This window comes from Rhinolophus hipposideros, assembly GCF_964194185.1.
Source record: "Rhinolophus hipposideros genome assembly, chromosome: 4".
In the NCBI taxonomy this organism is placed as follows: domain Eukaryota; kingdom Metazoa; phylum Chordata; class Mammalia; order Chiroptera; family Rhinolophidae; genus Rhinolophus; species Rhinolophus hipposideros.
The window spans coordinates 30,311,687-30,327,131 of NC_138050.1; the positions used below are offsets into that span (position 1 = coordinate 30,311,687).

At 35.2% G+C, this 15,445-nt stretch overlaps 1 protein-coding gene across 2 annotated transcripts in view; it reads right to left on the minus strand.

Annotated features, from left to right (window-relative positions):
* Nucleotides 1–15,445, minus strand: part of CFAP97 (cilia and flagella associated protein 97) — a 29,021-nt gene that overhangs the window by 9,553 nt on the left and 4,023 nt on the right. For both annotated transcript variants that reach the window (XM_081046961.1, XM_081046960.1), the window contains exons 2-3: nt 14,205–15,259; nt 2,620–2,885 (exon numbers count right to left, since the gene is read on the minus strand). In XM_081046961.1, coding sequence (XP_080903087.1) covers nt 2,620–2,885; nt 14,205–15,243 — 1,305 coding nt within the window. In that variant the 5' untranslated portion in view covers nt 15,244–15,259. The remainder of the gene's footprint in view (nt 1–2,619; nt 2,886–14,204; nt 15,260–15,445) is intronic.

The window sequence follows — 15,445 nt, forward strand, 5'->3', positions numbered from 1 at the left end:
ATAACATAACATTTCATAATAAATTATACTTTCCTGTTCAGTTTTAAGCTACTTTTTTCACTTCTGTATGAATTAGTTTGTGATTCAGAGCTGTACTCTCCAAGGCCACTAGCCACATATGGCTACAGAGCATTTGAAATGTGGGTAGTCCAAACTGAGATGTGCTCTAAGTATTCAATAGATTTCAAAGATAATACCGAAAAAAAAGAAAAGCAAAATATCGTTTATTTTTAATATTGTTTACATATCAAAATGTAGTATTTTGGATTTATTCAGTTAAATAAAATATTGTATCAAATGGATACTTTACTATCAAATGGAGAAAAACATTGGTCACATATACCAGTTACTAAGTATATAATGTAAAAAGAATAAAATAGTGATAATTTTCTACTGTTTATTAAAATAGCTGAAATATACAATTGATTGGGGGATAGTAAAAGCTATAAACAAAAGCTGTTAATAGTTTCCACCCCATTCGTATATTTAATGCTTTCAACTTTTCAAAAGTAAACAATGTTTCTCAAACAAATAAACATAAAACTACAATATGATCCACCAATTCTACTCTTAGGTATACACCCCCAGGAACTGAAGGCGTGGACTTGAATACATACTTGAACGTCAGTGTTCACTAGCATTATTCTCAACAGTCAAAACGTGGAACCAACCCAAGCGTCCATCAACAGATGAACGGATAATCAAAATGTGGCACATACATATAACAAATTATTCAGCCATAAAAAGGAATAAAATTCTTGTATAGGCTATAACATGGATAAACCCTGAAAACATTATGCTAAGTGAAATAACCCAGACACAAAACGAAAAACACTGTATTATTCCACCTAATGACAGAAAGTAGATTAGAGGTTACCAAGGGATAAGGGGAAGGCGGAATATAGAGTAATTGTTTAACAGGTATGGGGTTTCTGTATGGGGTGATGAAAAAAGTTTTGAAAATATAGTAGTGAGGTTGCACAATACTGTGAATGTAATTAATGCCACTGAATTGAACACTTAAACAGTTAAGATGGCAAATTTTGTTATATATATTTTACAACTTTAAACAATTAACAATGTAATATACCACAACCCACTGAATGGTACACTTTAAATGGGCATGGTACGTGAATTATATATCAGAAAAGCTCTTAAAAAAAGTCACCCCAAAACTAGCTAACCTAAATATGATTCTGCCATCTGCTAGCTGTTTGACTTGAGGAAGTCTGTTTCCCATTCAGTGTCTCATTTTCTCCACCCTGACAATAATTATGTCTTAAGCTTGCTATATGGATTAAATGACCTAAAGTTTGGAAAGTAGTGTGTATTGTCTTAACTGCTCGGTGAATAAATAAAATAGGCTTCAGAGCCACAAGGGAGAGTGAAAATAAATAAACCAAAAAGGTAAACACAAATGTTCATGACACAGTGATTTCAAATTTTCATAAATCATCAATGAATCTCAAAATTACTCCAGTGATGTGCAGAAAGCGATCACGTAGCTCACTACCCACCAACCTCATTTTGACTTGCTTTGTTGCTATCTCCTCCTTGCTACATGCGGGGTAACATAAATCCTCCCGAAGGATTTAAGACTTTACTATTTTTTGTAAATATACACCCCAGCTCCCCAACTCTTGGTGTTAGTGATGGTAATAAAGAAATTTATAAGAGTTGTTACAATTTCAGGTAAGCACACAGATAAATAGGGCTGTACTGGTGATAAAACATGAGGGTGAATTTTGGAAACTATTTTAGTAATTGTAATAAAAGCTGTATCAATTATTTTAGCTTTGAATTTATGTGCTCATTAAGGATCTAATTTTAGTTTAAGACACTATCTGGGATTAGAATCTTGGCTCAGGCATTTACTCTGTGTCCTTGAGTTAATTATTTAACCCCTGTAGGTCTCAGTGATTTTATCTGTAAGATGTGGATAAAAATGGCACCTATCTGAAAGAATTATTGTCAGAATTCAATAAGTTATTTGGAAGACACTAAGAACAAGGCCTGTCATTTAGTAAGAGCTCAGCAAGTATCAGCAATTATGATGAACTAAATTTTATGAAGAAAAACATGATATAAATAATAATAGTTTTTAAAGATTTCCAACAGTCCCCATATATTCCTTAGAACATCAAAGTATAACTATGATTTTTAACAATCAATGTCTTTCATACATTCAAATAGTAGAACACCAAATTTGACCTCATATTTATCCTTTAAAATAAATGATATATAAATTATTTTAGCTTTCAAGGATACAATAAAGTGAAATAGATTTAGCTAGTGACTCAATACTTCAAGAAGATACATGTATCTGACCCTTGGATACCCTTTCCTATACTACTGTGATTTAACAGGTCTAGTTAAATAAATAATAGGTTTCAGCATTGTCACTTAATGTTCCTTTAAAATACAGTTTGCTGGATAAAAACAAGCACATAGTGTATCTTGAGGCTCATAGTTCATTATGTATTTCAGGACACATATATCTATACCCACTTTTACGTAATTAAGCTTGAAAATTAGGCTGTATTTGGGTTTCTGGTTAGTTGGACTTAAAATCAGTACAAATGCATTTTCTTTGATGACAAAAATATTCCAGTTACTTACCAAATTTTCTCTTTCAATCCTTTGTTGTTCCCTCTGTCTGTTGAGAGCACTGTGATATAACTTAGGAGGATGACCAATTGATCTAGGAATCGTACTTTGGCTTCCTGGTTTTTCAGCCTGTCTTGACAGTTCTTTCAAAAGCCTCTGATTTTCCCGATCAATTTGCCTCACCTCCTCTCTTGTGAAAGAGTAGTTTCTCCTAGGTGCCACTGAAGGCTGCTCTAAGTGATGTTTCTGCGGTCCCTTTTTATCTAATTCCAGAAAAGCTACAGAAATGAACAAAAAAAGAAAAAAAGGCTAAAGAAAGTAGCACAACATGATGGTACATGCTTTAATTCTTAAAAATGGAAACTGCAGTAATACATGAAAAAGTATGTATGAAATAATGCTAATGATATCCAGACTACAACTGTGTAGAAAGAAATCTAGAGGCAGTTTAGAGTTCTATGCTCGTTGGGTTCTTTGGGCATAAAAGCTATACATACGTACATCACAATGAAAATATTTTAATAAGAAATGTACATGGTACTGGTTCCAAGGCAGGTATAATTTATGGAAAATGCCATTGTCATGTTCATTTTGTTTCCCTAAGGCAGCTTAATAGTTGGAAAGGTTAGAAACCTCTGGTTGAGTGTACCAATACTGAATTTAGACCGTTTTTTTGTTAGTTGAAAGGTACACCTCAAAAAATAAAACGTCCTCTGCAATGACTGATGGAAACAAAGGCTAGAAATGGCAAAAACCCAGACTATACTGAATCTTAGAACTTAATCTGAAAATGCTTTACTACAAAAGATTTATGGTCTTAATATTGGCATTAAAACAAATATTTCTACTGTAAAAGTCAAACATTTTATTCCTGACTAAACATAAGCCAAAATGAATACATTAAATAAAAGGACTTTTCAGTCAAGAAAAATATTTTGTATACTATTATTAAATAAAAATTTTAATTTTTAATTTCCATGACAGTTTTCAGTAATTCTTAAATTTCTTAATTTCCATGACAGTTTTCAGTAATTCTTAAATTTCCATATTATAATAATTTTCAGTAAGTCACAATTATTACTACACATTTGTTAGAAGTTTCTAAAATATTAAGTTTGCTGAATGTTTTAGCTTAAGTCTGTACTAAAAAATGAATGTATTATATCAGATGAACATACTGGCACATTTATTTTTGTTAACAGTATTTCTTTTAAAGTAAACATTCTTTGTTTTTATTTGAGTACCTTTATGTCAAGCAAGTAACTTTTACTTGCTTAGCATTTTTTACTGTAAAGGGAAAAAGTATTTTTAACTCCCATTTAAAAAATGTGACCAGTAAAGAAAACTGAAAAAATTTGAACAAAGTCACAAAACCCGTGAATTTACCTCCCTACGTTTAACTGAAGGCAATCAAAGATTACAGACTTAAAAAATTTATTAAGTGGCTTAATAGAAAAAATGAGGAAATCAATGGTTGATAATTTGTAGAAAACCATACCCAGGTAATTATAAAACCTGAATGAGAACACATTTAGGAGGATGCAGACGTGCTGCACATAATCATCTCGCTTCCAAGAAACGCCCATTTTATAGGATTTAATAAGGTTTCTGGATTAACTTAGCCTTGTATGAAAGCCTTTAAAATGAAATTCTAAAGGGATTTAAAAGTAAGCTGTTTTCCTAATGGCATTTAAAAAAAAAGTTTTTAAAAGTAAAATAAGGCAAAAAAAAAAGGTAAAATAAGGCAACAACAAATTAATTAAAGAAGTTCAATCTAATTCACTTTTAAACGTAACATTCTAACTCTGATGGAAAAGTATAATATGGGGTGTTTATATACTGACACCAGATATTACTATTACATTTTTCTAACGTGGCTATATGCTTTAGTATGAGACAACATCAAATATATGATCCATTGTTTTTTTCCAATTAAGATCTAAAATGTTTTTTAACTTTCAGGGATATAAACATTTATGTATGTGTACATACTTAAAATCATATTTAAGAGCTATTGCTTTTCCCTAATTTTCAACGAAACAATTTTGTTCAAATTCTTTATAGTGTCCGTCATCACTAGAGCTTCTTGAGTCATCAAACACCATTTACTATTAGGTTGGTGCAAAAGTAATTGTGGTTTAAAAGGTTAACTATAATTGCAAAAACCGCAATTACTTTTGCACCAACCTAATAGAAGTATCAGAGCTTTACTTCCTTACTAAGATACAGACAGCTCTTGAAATTTTATGTGTAATGCTACCACTGAAAATTTTATCCCAAGCAATATTAAGACCTTATTCATATATTAGTTCAAAACAAAACAAAAAAATCCATCCTGTAGGCATAATCATGATCCACCCACCCCAACCTCCCCACAAAAAACCAATGATATTTGCTTTTTGAAGTGATTTTTAAAGGTGCTTTTAAAAAAATCCAACACTTACAAACTGAAAGGTCACAATTCAAGGAATAATTAAATTTACTAAATTGCTTTGTCTTCTTTATGAACAACTTGTCAGATGAGAAATTCTGTGACATTCTTCCCGTTCCCTTCCTTTCAATCTGGGCAGGCCTGTGATTGCAAGGGCCAATATGATATAGCCAAAGAGTGTCTTTCAAGGCTAGGTAAAAAAGGAGATGCAAGGACCTCCCCACCTTGCTCCCTGGAGTACTTGCCCCTGGGGCCCTGAGCCACCCTATGCATCTGACTGCCTTGAGGCTGGCAGGCTCTGAGGACATCAAAGCACGCAGAGGGCCCTGTGCAGGCACTGTGATCCCAGCCTTGAGTTATCCTAGGTTGCTGCTTTACCCATCTAAGTTTTGGGATCTGTTATCAGAGCAGCAGTAACTAATACGTGGCACTAGCTCTAAGGCCAGGTGACAAGTAGAGTTGGAAGGGCCTAGAGAGACTACTGATGAAAAGGATGAAGTGGCAGAATTTTAGGAACACTGTTGGCTGCAGTGACTAGGTCCCTATTGCCACTGGTGGATTTGGCTAAGCAGATCTCTGTGCAGAAGGTGGAAAGTATCAGTGGTTTATTTTACCGACAATAATAAAGTAGGATAGAGAGACAGACTAAAACAGGAACTGGTCAGTTTTCAAGCAAAATTTAGAGAGAATATAAAAGAGCCAGGACTTATGGGGTTCAAAAATATATTGATTTCTCTTTCCCAGTCTCTCCCAGCAGATTATCAAAGTACTCAGAGAGCTACACATAACGGGAACATGTCTGAGAAGGCTCAGCTGCACTTGGACCTGTTTTAGACCTTGGACCGCGAGGTTGGGGAAATCTTTGGAAAGGGGAAATGCGTTTTTGCGTTTGGGAAGAATATAAATTACTGTGCAGAGGATGGACTGAAGGCTTTAAAACATGTACATAAATTATCTGACACTCCTCTAATAAAAAAAGAGGGTCTATGACTCTCCTCTTAAATCTGGGAAGGTTTATAATTGTTTAGAAATGAAACTAGGTGACTTGTAAGGCTAGGTCCTAAAAGGCGATGTGGTTTCTACCTTGTTTCCTGCAACACTGAACGTGGAGTCCTGAGTTCAGTGAGCCGTGTAAGAAATCCTGAGCCACGTTACACTGAGCCGTGTAAGAAGTCTAACTACCCTAAGGCTGCCGTCTGTGAAGAGGCCAGGCCAATGCGAGGCCACATGTGGGCCCTCCGCTCAGCAGCCCTGGTTTGCAAGTTATCTCAAACCTGACACCTGACATGTGAGATGATTCCAGTCTTCTGCCCTTCGAGTCGCCAAATCCTAAGTATTAGGGTAACTTGTTATGTTGGAACAGCAACTGGTATTTCATCCCTTTAAAAAATGCTGTGTGATAGACAAAATACCTGTGGACCAAGCGCAGTCCATAAACAGACAGTTAAATCTTTTTTTTGGGGGGGAGGGATCTAATTGATCTGTCAGTCATCCACAGTGATTACAGCCTTGTAAATTTCATTATCTAGTTCTGTTTTACTTTTATCATACATTCCAAATCAATGGCTGTTAAATCTTTTTGGTGTATTTGGTCAGTTTGTTAATATAAACCACTCTTCTTTGTCCCCTTTAGTGCTTTTTCACATCTTGAATTCTATTTTGTATACTAATATAATTAATACATCTGTTTTCTCCTTATTAATACCTATCTGACATATTTTTCAAGGCTACATTTTTATTCTTCCCAGATTATTTTAATAGAATTTTGGCAGAATTTAACATTTGTGCAAATCCTTTTAATGCCTGCCTTAATAGAAGACAATTGGATTCTCATATCTGCTTCTGCAATCACTCTGTTGTGCTGTCATTGTCACGTAGCCCCTGAAAAACTCCAATATACACACAAGAGAATAAAAAGTAAATCGTGTCTTAATTAGTGAAAATTAGTGAAAATCCTTGCAAATCCTCTCTAAAATCATTGAGCTTCACTTTTAACTCTTTTTTTCAAGTATTATGTTCTTCCTCTATGAGTCTAGCGCCTCTAGAGTTTAGTGTTTCTCAAATGTTGGGTAATGCTGGTAGTGTTTTGAGGCTAAGATTTCCTGTGTACCTCCCTAAACGAATCCTGTTTGCTGAAGCCTGCCAGTAAAGGGATAAAACATGCTGCCACGGAGGATGTCTAGTATCTAATCTCAGTACACTAACCCCTCTACCCCCCCATCCATGATTTCATTTTCCACAGTTTCAGTTACCAGTGGTCAACTGTGGTCGAAAATATTAAATGGAAAATTCTAGAAATAAACAATTCATACGTTTTAAAGTGCGTACTATTCTGAGGGGCGTGACATCTCACACTGCCCCACCTGGGTTGTGAATCATCCCTTTGTCCAGCATATCCACGCTGTATGAACTACCCACTTTTTAGCAGCCATATGGTTATCAGATCAATTGTGACAGTATCATGTCAAGTAACCCTAATTTTACTTAATAATGGCCCCAAATCCATTTGCATAACTTTTATTACAGTATATTGTTGTAAGTGTTCTATTATTATTTAATTACTGTTGATCTCTTACTGTGCCTAATGTATAAACATTATCATAGGTACGTATGCATAGGAAAAGTATAGTATATATAGGGATCAGTACAATCCATGCTTTCAGGCATCCACTGGGCAAGATTCTGTACAGGCATCCTCTTGCTTACGGAGAGTCCATATCGTCTTTCCCCTTGAATAAGGCACTTCACTTCATTCCCTCCTACGTCTGTGTCCGTTTAGCAGTAAGTTTAATCAGTTTATTTGCTCATCAATGCTTCCTTAATCCCATTTCTTTCTTATATTAGCTTTTTTCCTTAGGACACATCCTAATGATATAGCTAATTATTTCACACAGAACCCAGGAGCTAATACTTGAAGTGGAGCATCTCTAAACTGTCTCTATTTCGCCCTCCAGATTCTTCTTAAACTGACCTAATGTCACCTATACAAAGTATGAAACACACCTTCAAATCTAGTCGTATCAAGTTTTTCACTGCTCTCCACATATGAGATTCATGCCATAACCCAATGCCTAAACTTCTTACTCTATTACTCTGCTTTTAAATGCTGTGCTTATTTAGCGATTTACAGCTCAAGGTCAAAGAACTAATTACAACCATACCCTTTGAACATTTACATAGCAAAGGCAAGCTTTTGGTGAGTCTCCCAAATCAGCCACCCAACTGAGCTAAAAGGCTAAATATTCAGAAATTCTAATAAAGTCAGATGTCTAATAATGCTATAGTAAACTGATCTTCCCTTCTAATACTTCTCACAGAACCCCAGAACTCTGAATTTGGAATGGGCCTTAGCAATCTATATCAACACCTCACACTACAAATGAAGAAACTGGGGCACAGAATAGTTACTGCTTGTCTATGGTCATGTAACTAACACCCCAAACCCAAAAATTTTGATTCCACTTGCAGAATTTTCTTTATCTTGCTACGCAAGTAACCAAATTCAACACTATGTCATTATTCCAGGGCCTGTCATTGGTATATCTGATTTTATATATTTTTATGAACCTTTGTTTCATAGGCTTATTATTTCATAGTTCAAGTTTACAAATGCATAATGAACTTGTTAATAAAAGTTATTGAAACTTTAAAGTTATTTTGAAAGTGAAATAACATTAACACTGTCAGCTATATGGGCATTCCTCACAATGTGAACTCTTGCCCAATGTTTGCTGTAATGGCTTGCAAAATTTTTTACTAAATCACTATCTGAATCAAACAACTTTTTCTTTGTACTTATGCTACTGAAAATATTTAAATTGAGAGGATGTGGAATATGCTGTGTCCTAACTGAGCTGTTCTAATAGGATCGCATCTTGTGCTCATATTAAAATGTGTTATGCACTACCACTGCCGTCCTCCTCATGTTAAAGTGAAGTTATCTTCCAAGGAAGTGGAAAAGGCTGCGAAGAAATCAGGCGAGACAGAGGCCTAGAAAAGCCATATAGTAGTCGCTGAAAGTCATAAGCGTACTGAGAAATGAGTGCAGAAAAGGCATAGCCATGCACACAACTCCATCTCACCGTGTCTGTGGTTCAGTTATATGTATATGCTGGGAAAATAAAGAAAACTTACAAAAATATTCTTGGATCTGAAAATCTTCACTGGGTAAACTAAGCATGAATAATTTTGAAGAACCAAAGAAATATCTTAGGCAACAGGCTGATAGCCACAATTAGTGTTTGAAATAATTACAAAGAATTTTTGGTGGATTGTTACGTCATGGGCTCCAATAACAGATACACATACCAACTGGCAAAAGCCACCTTTGTTCCTGCGCCTTTAAAAGCCCTGAGCACCACTTCTGGTACTAGCAGATCAGAGGTCAGGGCTCCCTACTGTGCAGCATTATGAATGAAGCTTTCCTTCTACATTGTGGCTCAGTTTCCCTGCTGAGACAGTATTTCACTACTTCAATCATATTTGGGGAAACTTTTTTCTTCCCATTTCAAACTTAAAAATATTAATATATAGCCTCTCATATCCAACTAAGTTTCAGAAATGTTTTAGATAAGAATAGCGAGGGACACCTGTATTTATTTTCCATGGAATCAAATCATTTTTCAGTGTTTTGGTACTCAGATTGTGGCCCTTGGATCAGCAGCATTGGCATGACCACTGGGCTGGCTAGAAATGTTGTTCATTGGGTTCTGCTCTAGATTTACTGAACCAGAATCTATACTTTAAGAGGATCCCCAAGTGACCTGTATGCATATTAAAGTTGAGAAGCTCTGGCCTAGTGGATAAAGTTGGTTGCCCAATTAACATGCATTCCTACTTAAGAAAGGAATGCATCTACATAAGAGATCCCTAATTTTTTTTTTTTTTTTAAGACATCTATCTCTTTCCCATGAAACCATGTCCTTCAGAGGAAGCGGACCTCCTCTCTTGATTCCCATCCCTAACTCCAGGGTGAGTCTGATTGGCCAGGGATAATCCCATTCCCCTGGCCAATGACTATTTTAGGAATAGGAGTGTAACCTAACTCTGGGCAATGAGACATAAGTGGAAGTGAGTTGAGAGTGCTTCTTTAAAAAGTTTCCACCATTCTAAGAGTCAGAGGAAGACACAGTTTCCCTTTCTCTGGACAGTCATGTCTGGATGTGAATACACAGATTGCTGCAGATACCTCCGAGCGCCTAACAATGAAGCAAACACCAGGGCTGGCGGAACAGTGGTGGTACCTGGGCCCTTACGGACATTTTTGAGCCACTAAATCAGTCAACACTCAACTCTTTCTATCTCTGGACTTCCTGTTATGTGAGAAACATTGTTTCATTAAAAATTTCTGTCTCTTGGATCCAAAATCATCCTAACCAATACAAATAGATAATCGTTGATGGCCCTAAACAAAAGGCTCAGGTATCACAGACTATTTTCCATTAGATGGCCTGACAATTCCAAGAGTAAAGTGTTCTCTTCCTAAATAAGCTTTTTATTATCTGTGTCCTTTCATTCTCATTTGGAGAATAGAGTGGTGCTTATAATTTATGGAATCAAATAGTACTTATAAAAATAGAAAATGGAAGAGTGGACCCTTAAAATGAAAATTATGATTTAGTCAAATAAGACCATATTTTTAAAAGGAAATAAAACCTTAAGTCACATTATACATTGCTATCTTCTATAACACTATTTCTTTTCAATATCCATATTCTTACTTTTTTACCTAATTTCTTAAGAAAATTTTATAAGATACATTATAATGCCAAATGTTAAGCTGCTACTTTTAAACACATATAAATATTAGTGAGCAGTCTGCATTACCTCATCAGAATTTTATGGATTTTTATGGACTTTTGGATCTTTACGGCTTAATTTTGACCACCTTCCAATTCTTGCATTAAAAATATGGTATTAAAAAACAATCCTGTCACTTCAAGGGAAACAATTGACAGTATTTGTGGGCAATAATAAAATCTGAGCATTTTAGCAAAAATTGAAATTTTTGGTAAATTTGAATTTGACAGCTTCCCAAGAGCTTTCTAATCAGATTGCTAGTGATATTAACAACTATGATTTCTGCACCGTGTATCATGAAATATATCCACATCTATAAGCTCCATGAACCAGTATTTCCCAAGTAACCTATTCATGTTGCAAAATCATTCAAAATATTACAAAATCATTCAAAATGTAAGACACATCAATAAATTTTAATATAATACACTACAAATCAATATTAGTTTCAAATTTCACATTGCAACTAACATTTAAAAAAACTAAAACTTGTAGAATATTGCTGTGGTAGCAAAAAATATCTAAAATTAACTGGAAAGGCTATTAAAATACTTCTCTATTTTCCAATCATGTATCAGTGTGAGGCCAGATTTTCTTCATGTACTTCATCCAAAACTATATATCACAATAGTTGATGCAGAAGCTGATATTCTACTACCTAGTGATCTTCTACTGCCAGGCATTGGCGATTAGCATCAAATTACTAATTTTTTGGACATATAGTTATGTTTCATAAAAACATTAACTCATGTTAATACATAATGGGTTTATTACTATTCTTTAATAAATATTTTTAAAATTTCTGATTTAATTTCTAATATGGTAAAAACAGAAATATAAAAGAAATGAAGATAGATGCAGTTCTCAACTTGAATCATCAACCTGATGAATCATACAAATGACCTTACAGACTGGAAAGTGACCATAAGAATTTTTTTTAAAAGTGTAAATTGTTACACTGGATGGCTTGATAAAGAATTTAGTGGGCCGGCCCGGTGGCTCAGGCGGTTGGAGCTCCATGCTCTCAACTCAGAAGGCTGCTGGTTCAATTCCCACATGGGCCAGTGGGCTCTCAACCACAAGGTTGCCAGTTCAATTCCTTGAGTCCCACAAGGGATGGTGGGCTCTGCCCCCTGCAACTAAGACTGAACATGGCACCTTGAGCTGAGCTGCCGCTGAGCTCCCGGATGGCTCAGTTACTGGGAGCGTGTCCTCTCAACCACAAGGTTGCCGGTTCGACTCCCGCAAGGGATGGTGGGCTGCACCCCTTGCAACTAGCAACGGCAACTGGACCTGGAGCTGAGCTGCACCCTCCACAACTAAGATTGAAAGGACAACTTGACTTGGAAAAAAGTCCTGGAAGTACACACCGTTCCCCAATAAAGTCCTGTTCCCCTTCCCCAATAAAATCCTAAAAAAAAAAAAAAAAAAGAATTTAGAGATTTTCCCTGGAGACGAATTAAAGGTCGAATTAAATATATTAAAGGTTATAATGCAGGAGGCGGCACAGACTTACTCTATGTATTTCATGGGTAATTGTTACAAAATCAAATTTCAGTGAAACTTGAAATACATTTCCTAGCCATTACAGTTGTACAACAACGGAAACTTCTTCACAGTTTCTTTAGTTGACAAATATTGTCTATTATGTGCCAACACTTGCTAGCTTTAGGGATTCTAGTAAGAATCCTTCCACTGACCTAGATTTAGGGATTCTAGTAAGGAATAAGATCCTGCTCTTATGTTGCTTATACTCCAGTGGGAGAGATAAGCAAACCTACACTGATTCCAGGGTCTAATAAGTAGTCTGATGGAAGGAAACAGACTTGTGACAAAGAGGTAGGAATCGAGGGTGTGAAACTACTACAGATAGAATGTTAAGAAAAAGTCTCTCTGAGGAGGTAATAAGCTGAGACCTGAGAAACAGGAGCAGCCCAGGCAAAGAAAAAGGGCAACAGCAAGTGAAAATACCCCCATATAAGTGCAAAGTGCTCCGAGAACAGTAAGAAGCAGTGACTGGAGCAAAGTATAGTAGATTTGAAAAAAGGAGATGTAGGTAGCATCTGTATTAGGTAGAGCAATGGTTCTCACCAACCTTAACAGCAGACTAGACCAACCGCATCAGAATCCCCTGGCGGGGTCTAGGCAACAGTACTTATGTTTTAATAGTTTGTTTTAATAATTTGTTTTAACAGTTCTCCAGATGACACACTTTGATTGTTAGCAGAAGAAGCAGAGGGGCAAGAATAAAAAAGTCTCATTCCTGAATGTTTTGAGACTGAATGAGCATTTATCAGGGAAAAATATACTGCATGGAGGCTTAGCCACTAGGTGGTGATGCCCGATGTGGAGAGTCTGATTTTTCTGACACACTGTAGTCAATGGATACAATCAGAGCAAAGGAAAAAGAAAATCTACAATAAAAGAGGGAACATTCACAAGTATAAACTGCTGCAAAATACACTTTATCAGTCTATGAGTTATTTGACTAAGAGATTTATGTATTCTATATTGCCACCATACGCAAATTATAAAGCTAAAGATTTATTCTTTCAACTAACATTTCAAACAAAAACAGAAAATCCTATTTACAAATTTAAAATGTTAACTTCCACTGCCTAAAACCTAACCTGAAAGTCCACTATTTTTACAATTTATATTAATGAGTGAAAAGGAAAGTTTTAAACTGCTTTTATTTCACCTGGAATATACTGTTCCTTTCAAACTAAATGTTGAATAACAATAAATTGACACAGAAATGCAGCAATAAAGATTATTCTAGTTCAAAAATATTTATATTTTAAAGCAATTGAAACTTGAACTATGCTATTTCATCAACTAGGTAATTATTTTCAAGTAATGTTCTGTAGACTTTAACTTAAAATCTGAACAGTACCCTATAGTTTACCCTGAGTTCTTTCATTTGCCAATATTCTTGCCACTTTCCCTAGTATGAAGACAACAGATCAGTTAATTTTAATTTTAATGCTGTTACTTTTCTTAAAGAAGAAAGTGAAACATATGTAATGCTAATGTCGCTATGAAACTTGGGATAATCTCGCCCCACTTCTCTCATTTGTTATTCATTTGGTCACTTCCAGGCATTAGGAATATGTATAGCGCTAAAAAAAATTAGTGTGAAGTAGTTTCTAGTACTAGTTGATTAGCTTTGCAATAATATCAATAATGATATTCCAGATATTTTTTATGGTAAAATGGAATATTGGTAAACTTATAACATCCATTATCCCCCAAGTAAAACATTTCTACTAGAAAAATTAATGCAAATTCACAGCATTTAATATTTAAGCTCAATATACTCTTAATATTTAAATTCACTACACGCTTTTTAAAAAAAGAACATTACCTTTCAAAAGATGATTCAGGTCCATTGTGTCATGTACGGCTTTTTGTTTATATCCATGGTCTAAAGTGGAATCTAATACTGCAGATTTCGAGGTAATATTGGACCCATGTTTTTCTTTCCCTTTTTTGAACGATTTCAAGCATTTTGAATTATTTCTTAAATCTTCAACATTTCCACACACTTCTTGACTGACATTTTCTTGCCTTTTAACTTTTACTTTTTGATTGTTTGATGTGCCCAGTTCAAAAGACTGAACAGGGCTGATGTCTGGAGTTGATAATGGCGTGACATCTGTCACAGTATCTTCGGATTCCTCAGTGTTGCCACCAACTTTTGGTTTAGTACTTGAAGGCTGTGTTCCTGCTGATTTTATTCCTGGTTTATATTTCTGTTTTGGTGACAAGTGGCTTATACCAGAGAGATGTTTCTTTAATGATGGAGATGAATCAGATGTACAGGTGCCAGACTCCGGATCTGAACAATCTGTACCTGAATTTGAAGATGAGGAGGACAAAGAAGAAGAGGAACTACTTTTGGAATACTTTTTACTTATGCCTTTTTTAAAGTGATTTAATGGTTTAGCTGACTTGGACCTGACATGTTTTTTCCCATCATCACTGCTTTCCTCTCCATCTGTATAGTAATAATCGTCTTCGCCTTCTTTTACAATTTTGGGAATTGCAGTTGGAATGTTCAAGAGTATTTTATGTCCTGTTGTAGCATCACACCTTTTTTTTGATCTTGAAGAAGTGGTCAACGATAAAGAACTTCTGGTTTGTGCACTATCATTTTCTACAGGGTGTTCTTCTGGAGGAATTTTCTCTTTGCTTTCATTTCGTTTCTCAGAAAGAGCATTTTCTTTTCTTTGCATTCCAAATTTCAAGTTTACATTTTCCATATCTTTGTCTATTCTCTCTTTATGTTCACCATTTTGCTTGTCAAAACCTGAGTTACTTTCACTTTTCTTTGCTTCTTCAAAGTCACTGTCAAAGAAAGAATGGTCCACTTCACCTTCTGATATATCTCCAAACCGATCCATGATGGCAAAAATATATCTAAAAAGGAGGAGAGTGTAACCATCAGACTAAAAAATAATTTCTAAATATTTTTCATTTTTATGTAGTAATTCATAATTTTACCAAAACAAGAAGTTTGGTTAACATGTAAAGAGAAACATGACCTCCCCAAAACCACCAAAAAACAATAACCCAGCAAAGTGATAGGAGCAATATCAAGTACCA